This window comes from Rhipicephalus microplus, chromosome X, assembly GCF_043290135.1.
Source record: "Rhipicephalus microplus isolate Deutch F79 chromosome X, USDA_Rmic, whole genome shotgun sequence".
Classification (NCBI taxonomy): domain Eukaryota; kingdom Metazoa; phylum Arthropoda; class Arachnida; order Ixodida; family Ixodidae; genus Rhipicephalus; species Rhipicephalus microplus.
The window spans coordinates 382,503,272-382,510,820 of record NC_134710.1 but is presented as its reverse complement, the minus strand read 5'-3'; the positions used below and the strand labels follow the sequence as shown (position 1 = coordinate 382,510,820).

General features: G+C 45.5%; 1 protein-coding gene across 1 annotated transcript; it reads left to right on the top strand.

Moving 5' to 3' along the window:
• Positions 1-2,549: 2,549 nt before the first annotated feature.
• On the top strand, positions 2,550-4,123 carry LOC119173376 (uncharacterized). The gene has a single exon (XM_037424218.2). The coding sequence runs from the start codon at positions 2,550-2,552 to the stop codon at positions 3,897-3,899; it is 1,350 nt and encodes a 449-aa protein (XP_037280115.2). The 3' UTR covers positions 3,900-4,123.
• The last annotated feature ends 3,426 nt before the right edge of the window (positions 4,124-7,549 follow it).

Sequence of the window (7,549 nt, the reverse complement as noted above, 5' to 3'; positions counted from 1 at the left end):
CAGCGTAGGCGTCGTTCATTCCGAGAGAAAAATCGTCACCTTCGTGTTGCTGATAAATTGAGACAGATGTAAATAAAATAATAATGAGAAAGCCTCCAGGCCTGCGCGCAATGCTTAGAAGTCACAGCAAAAGCTGGAAGAGCGGCCTCTCTGGCTGTGTTCCAATACTCACTGTAGACGGCTAAATAGACAGGTAAATGGACGGCGGCCATCTTAAGTCCCATTCCAATTTTCATGTAGCCGGCAAAATAGACAGCTCCGGGAAGACCGCTTCGTAGACAAATACGATGCAGGCTACTTTGCTGTCTAAACAAGATGGCGGCTCAGCGAATCGCTCAGATAGATCAAATATCGCCGGAATGGTCGTCTGAACACATACAGAAGCTTTCCCGGACGCTGATTGTGAGTAACGTGTATTTGTGTTTTATTTCAACACGAAATAGGCCAGAAATTACAACTGTTACGTTTGTTTATTTTAGCTTTTTTTTCTCGACGCGAAGTGGTGCATTGTCGCGTAAAAGCCGTTTAAATGTGTTCCATTTCTCGGACTGCATGGGCTCGATGCTGTCTTCTAAGCAGTCTTCGTAGACTGTCTACGTGCTGTCTAAGAATTGGAACACAGCCTATTCAAGCATTTTGCCCGATTCGGCTCGGGGTGTCTTATACGAACCCCTTTGCTTGCCGCAGCGGATGAGCAGACAGTGCTGCGTGTGATCATTCTGGTGCTGACGAAACCATCGAACATATTTTGTGTCAGTGGCCTCAGTACAGCTCTCAGACGCAGTGCCTGTCGGCAGTGTTTGCCTGTCTCGACGACGAGCCGCTTTCCGAAAAACCAACTTTGTGAGTTTCTGCGAGCGATTCGCCTCGTAAAACGATTGTGAGATTACAGTGTGTATTTCGCTTCGTTGGCTCCTTCGCTCTTATTCCTCTGTTCCTTGCTTTGCTGTCTCCCCTCACCCTGTCCCGGGGTAAGGGTACTTTCTTTCCGGTTAGCCTCCCGGCCTTTCTTTATACCATCTCTCTCTAGATACTCTTGGGAAAACCACTACAAGCACACTTGCATGGTACCCCACACGACATAAATAACCATAATTTTTGTGGTGTGGGGTAGCGTCCCCTATGCCATTCTTGGTCATTCTTCGGCTGAGCTCAGTGGTAAAGTAGCGAGCTGCCATGCAATGGGCCCGGCCTTGATGCCCATTCTGTGTTAGGTATTTTTACTCACTTTCTTATTTTGAGTGATAGTGGTTACGGACACCAGCAGCGACGGACAAGTATATGGCGCCAGAATCTACCCTTGTGATCCCGTAATGATTTTCACTGTAAAACCCAGGTTCGAGCTAGGCTGAAATCCAAGATGTCTGCGTGGTAAGCAGGTGTGCTACCACAGAGCCATTCCATTGCTTAAAACTGTTTGAAAAAAGAAAACTATATTAATGTCACCTAGTGAAAGGGATGTCCTTAACGCGCGTAACATATACAAAGGCGTAGAATCACGCTAGGTGCTAAATTATGTGAATTGCGCGACAAGTGGGTGCTTTAAATGCCTACCCATTAGAAAGCGTTCGGACATACTTAGGCCTAATCATCAATACCGGCAAATTTTTGAACAAGGCGAGCAGCTGCGTATAGGTTCGCGTGTTGCCTCACGCTCGCGTAGCGGGCCTTTCGCCGACTCGCAAAAGGAAAAATCATGGCAAAGTGGGCACTCGGCAAATTTAATTACAGTAAACACCATAAGATGCATGCACAGCTATACGTTTGTTTTCTTACGACATTGTTGAAATATCTATCGAGAGCCGAAAGCAGGCTAGCGATTCAGAAGTGTCAGGGGCTCGCTTATGCTATCGCGTTGTGCTTTCATGGGTGAAGCTCACGCATCCTCATGTCCAGCTTTTCTGGACATATAGTTAAAAAAAAGCGGCTTATAGTTCGCGTGAACGACACCACGTGGCGTATCGACCTTAAAGAATTCAAAAGTTCCGCCATGACGTGTGCAGTGACCATACATTGAATAAAATATAACAAAAAATTGGCCCCGTATCTCCGTTTATTCTGCAAATATTGTCAAAAGACGATAGTCTTGCGTGTGGGGAGAGTGAAAAAAAAACATTTATTTGATGTTCTGCTTAAGGAAATCGGTGAATGGTATTCTGGAAGCGCTGCGTTAGAGTGCCTCGAGTGTGCAGTGGAGGCGAACGAGCGCATCAAGTCACGTCACACGTGAGACATGACCGCCATCTTGCAGCTTTTTCAAAAACAAAGCGCGTGGCTCTGAGACGGGTGTGCGCGCCCGCCTCAGAGGTGATAAGGTGTAGAACGCAAGGCGACGAGTAGGTACCACCACCGTCTCGTTTTAGCAAAGCGTTAGAAACACTCGCCTTTCCGTGCAAGCGTTGGGTGGTCAGCGCAGCGTGGCAAGTGCTACGGTCCTTAAAATTACTTCATCATCATCATCATCATCATCAGCCTGACTACGTCCACTGCAGGACAAAGGCCTCTCCCGGAGAAAGACGAAGACGACGTTCTGAACGGACGCGTTTTTCATGTTCTCCGCTTCGAAGGATTTATCGTCCATGGGCCGAGGTGCTGCTCAGGCTTCAGCCAGCGGCAATGACTACCGTGTTGTACTTCCTCGCCTTCCCACCAATAAGCTTGTTGTGGACTCTGTTTTTCTACATGCGGACTTAGCTGGTCGCCCCTACCAGGTTCAAGATTTTAGAGATGCTCTTCGGGACATCATTGACTTGAAGGAAATAAGCTCCATAGGTCAATTTCAAATGTCTCATGTTTGGATGGTCACATGCAAGTCAACGCTGACGAAAACAAAGTTGGTCACAAGAGGCGAATTTTTCGTCAAAAGTCGTCGATGCCTCGTTATAGACCCGGAGTCCACGGAAGTGAAGCTGAAGCTTATGTGGCTTCCTGAGCGCTTGGAGGACGCCTATGTGTGCGAGGCACTGCAAGCTTTTGGGAAGGTCAAGACAATATCACAAGAAAGCTGGAAAGTAGCGGACATGGAACAAATGCGGACGCTAAATAGGGATGTTGTTTTGTCCCTTGCTGATGCAGTTCGCATTGCGGATATTCCTCATATTCTTGTTGTCTGCGGAGTGCAAAGCCTCGTCCTGATACCTGGCCGCCCAGCACTTCGCCTTCGGTGCAGTAAGGTTGGACACATCCGTCGAAACTGCAGGACCCCTCGCTGTGACAACTGTCGACGCTTCGGTCATTCGGCCGAAGATTGTGTTATGACATACGCCAACAAGCTGCGACAGCACACAAAACAGCCAGATGATAACCTACAAGAGCATATTATGGATGCCACCGAGGTTCTGGACGCAACGGGAGACACTCCGTCAATGTCATATGCTGCAGGCTCTACCACAAGGAATCCAGAAGAGGAAAGAAAGTCACTCGCTGTTGGCACAGTTGAAACTTCTGCGTGCAAAGAGCCAAGTGAATCATGCAAGCAGCATACCCAAAACGACTCCACACAACCCATAGCACAAGTGGAAGTTCCTATGAAGAGTGCTGTTGCGCTGACCCATAAAGACGCCGAAGAACCACCAGTACAAGATAGAGACTCTGGGCTGGATGCCGCAGAAAGTTCAACACCTGCTTGCGCTGCAGCTCCGCAGCAGCTTTTTCATCATGGTGCAGCGTTGGAAGATGATACGCAGATCTCTACGGATACAGCAATACTGAAACGTCGCGCATCCTCCAGCTCGGATTCAAGCAAAGGGAGTGACCCAGCGTCAGTGACTAGGGAGTCACGCCGTCGCCGAAAGTCCATGCCAAAGGGGAAATGTCGCCGATCCCGATCTAGGAGGCCTGCTGGGGGCTCACGGGAAGCCTCAGCACCAACTCTTGGGACTGATCAAGAGGGACAATAAGCGAATTAGAAGGTAGTCACCATGGCGCAGTCTGAGCGACTCATATTTGCCACCTTGAACGTACGGGGCCTTAGGTCTTCGCAGAAACAAGCACAGCTCCGTAGACTTCTCAATCGGAAGTGTCTCGACTTTGTCGCCATCCAAGAGACAAAGATCGAGAGCGAGGAAGAGACCGAGAAGGCCCTGCGACCTTTTCTGTCTCAGTTTAATGTGTGTGTCTCACATGCTAAAGATTTATCTGCAGGCTGTTGGTTGTTTCTGAGAAAAAGCTTACCCTGTTCAGCATTCTGCACTAGTGTTGATGAAGAGGGCAGGTATATATGCTGTGATTTTTTGTTGCAAGGAGTGCCATGGAGAATTATCAATCTATATGCGTTTAATGATGTTCCGAAACGACTTGAGTTATTTGAAAAAGTGCGTAATTTAATTGACGTCGACAGATGCACGGTACTTATGGGAGATTTCAACTGCGTATGTGAAGCTATTGATCGTTATAATTCGTCTGGAAAAAGAGACAGGAGTGGTGAGCTTTTATCCGGTATTGTAGATAATGCAGGACTAATTGACATCGGGGTCTCGAATCGGGCAACAGCATATACAAGAGTACAAGGCAGCTCTCATGCTCGCCTTGACCGGATTTACGTGTCCTCATCACTCCTATCTCGTAGAATTTCCTGCAGCACCGAAGCTGTATCATTCTCAGACCATTGTATTGTCATAGCGCAAATTGGTGAAAATCGTCACAAACAATTCCGTCCCCAGTGGGCCCTTTGGAAAATGAATGCGAAGCTCCTCTGTGATCAGGGATTCATGAATCGCGTCCAGATGGCATTGAGGCAATCTTTTTCGATTGGTTTTCATATCTTCGCTGCTTGGGAGCTTTTTAAACAAGAAGTTCGTGCTATAGCTTTAGAAATTGGGGCTGTTAAGTCTTTCTATAGAAAGAATGATGAAAAGATACTTTTTAAAAGTCTTTGCAATCTTTATGAGATGGAATGCGAAATGCCGGGAAAGTACATCAAAGATATTGAGAATATTAAGGGCCAACTACAGAGATATGATGCTGCACGCTACCAAGGGGCACGTATTAGATCTCGGAACCAGCGCACTTTAAATTCTGAGCAACCGACGTGCCAAGCTTTACTTGATGAGCAACGCCACGCGATTTCTAAAGTTATTCCAGACTTGTACTTTAACGATGTGCTCATAAAAGATAACGGAGACATTACTTTGGCGTTCGAAACGTACTATAACAGCTTATTTAGCTCTTCCTCTGATGATCTTGACGCTCACCTCAAGGCTAGTTTTGTTTCTCTTGTGAACCCCTTGAAGGACGATGATTGTGCAGTCATTAATGGGCCCATTACTATACAGGAAATTGAGCAAGCAATCAACAACTTGCCTTTATTGAAAACACCGGGGCCTGATGGCATCTCAGGCGAATTTTACAAAGCTTTCAAGAAAACGCTTGCCCCTATATTGCTGAATATTTTTCAGATGAGTTATGACATGGATACACTCCCACAATCTTTTTGCAAAAGTCGCACTGTGTTAATACCGAAAACAACTGACAAGAAAAAACTTCGCTTCGTCGAGGGCTACAGACCAATATCGCTGTCAAATGTGGACTACAAAATTTTCGCAAAAGTATTAGCAAATAGGTTGCAATTTGCTATGTTGATCCTCATTGAGTCTCATCAGACATGTGGGATTAGAGGTCGATCCATACAAACCAATATACATGTCGCTCGAACAGTGCTTCAATACTGTCATGGTTCTCAAAAACATCTTGCAATGCTACAGGTAGACCTTGCAAAAGCTTTTGATCGTGTCCGTCATTCCTTCCTTTTTTCTCTTCTCGAACAAGCTAATGTTGGCAAAGTTTTTCTTAAAGGCGTTAAATTATGCTATAATGAATGCTCAACTCGTCTGATAGTTAATGGTCAACTCTCTAAGCCAGTTTCTATTCGCTCTTCTGTAAAACAGGGATGCCCGATGTCACCTCTTTTATTTGCACTTTATCTAGAACCACTGTGCTCAAGCATAATACAGTCGAGTTGCATTCGTGGCTTTAGAATATTAGGCAGTGAGGTTAAAGTATTGGCTTATGCAGACGACGTCGCATTCTTTTGCACAGATAAACCAAATGTCGAAAATGTGGTATATACTATTGAAAAGTTCGGCGTAGTATCAGGAGCTCGTTTAAATGCCTCTAAAAGTTTAGGACTGTGGTTTGGCTTGTGGGGTAGCACACCGAACCACTTTGCAGGGATTAATTGGACAAGAACTCCTCCAACATACCTCAGTGTACCATTGGATGCATATAGATTCAGTGCGCATTACTGGAAGGAACGCGTCCCTAAGCTGGAACGACAGGCCCAGACATTTGTGCCCTATCGACTTTCGATATTTGGGAGAGCTGAAGCTTGCAATACTTTCATAGCAACAAAACTTTACTATGTATTGCAACTTATTCATTGCGCAAGATTCAATATACAACGCTTTCATCGAATTTTCGCTACTTTCATATGGTCTTCGACTTTTGAGCCCATGCGTCGTGATAATATATTCAAGCCAGTTAGTGAGGGTGGGTTAGGACTAAAACACCTTTATCTATGGCAAATAGTGTCCCGATTCTTCTTTTTTCGAGACAATTCCCATCTTGTAATCCTTTCCTTCTTGCAGGTTACACTCGTTGATTGCTTACCAGATTTAATTGTTTCATCCAACTTTTCCGAACGCCCATGCTTGTGGGGATTCATGCAGGAGGTTTACCTCGCAGTTCAATTCCTTAAAGCTCGCTTCTCTGTAGAATACCTGTACACAGTATCGCGCAGGGCGCTGTATAAGGACCTACTGAGTACACTCTTCCCACCTCCATTGTACCGTTCACTCTACGCCAATCTTCCAGGTCACGATGTGTTGAAGCGAGTGCGCAAAATGTACATTCCACTGAATTCAAAAACATTCTTCTATAAACTCCACTCTGAAACATTGGCGGTAAACACATGGTTAGAAAGAAAAGGTATTTTCATTCCGTCTGTTAACTGCCGTCTATGTGATGTGCCGGAAACGATTGAACATTGCTTTGTTAGCTGCAATGATACCATACTGTTTTGGGATGTCCTTCAGCGAGCACTGAAAAAACGTTTTGTCATTAATTCTCACACAATACGTTATCTTCTGCCAGCAGCGCTTGATGAAGTACCATATGATATGTTTTTCCTCATGGGTATGCACAGCTTCTGGAAGACACGAATGCAAGACCGCAATGTAGAGCCCACCACCTCTTCAAGCGCGCACTTCATTCAAATGGCTATCCACCTGAAAAACATTTACGACGAGCTAGACTTTAGACCGGACTGGTACTCCGTTTTAGAGAACTGTTTGACCTCACCCCTTTTTTGTTTGTATAACACGATGTGAAGAACTCTCCATGTGAGGAACTCACGCTGTGTTAGCCATTTAGTGTTTATGAGTAACGCTTGAGCGCTTACTTTGGCGATTCGATTGTACTTTTGTTCGCTTGATTTTGTCTTTATTGCGCAAGTACTTCATTAAATACCATGAAAAAAAAGACAAACGCCTCTCCCATGTTCCGCCAGTTAACCCGGTTCTGTGCTTGCTGCTGCCAATTTATACCAGCAAAC

Coding starts and splice junctions, on each gene's coding strand:
- LOC119173376 (XM_037424218.2), top strand. CDS start 2,550: ATGTTCTCCGCTTCGAAGGATTTATCGTCCATGGGCCGAGGTGCTGCT.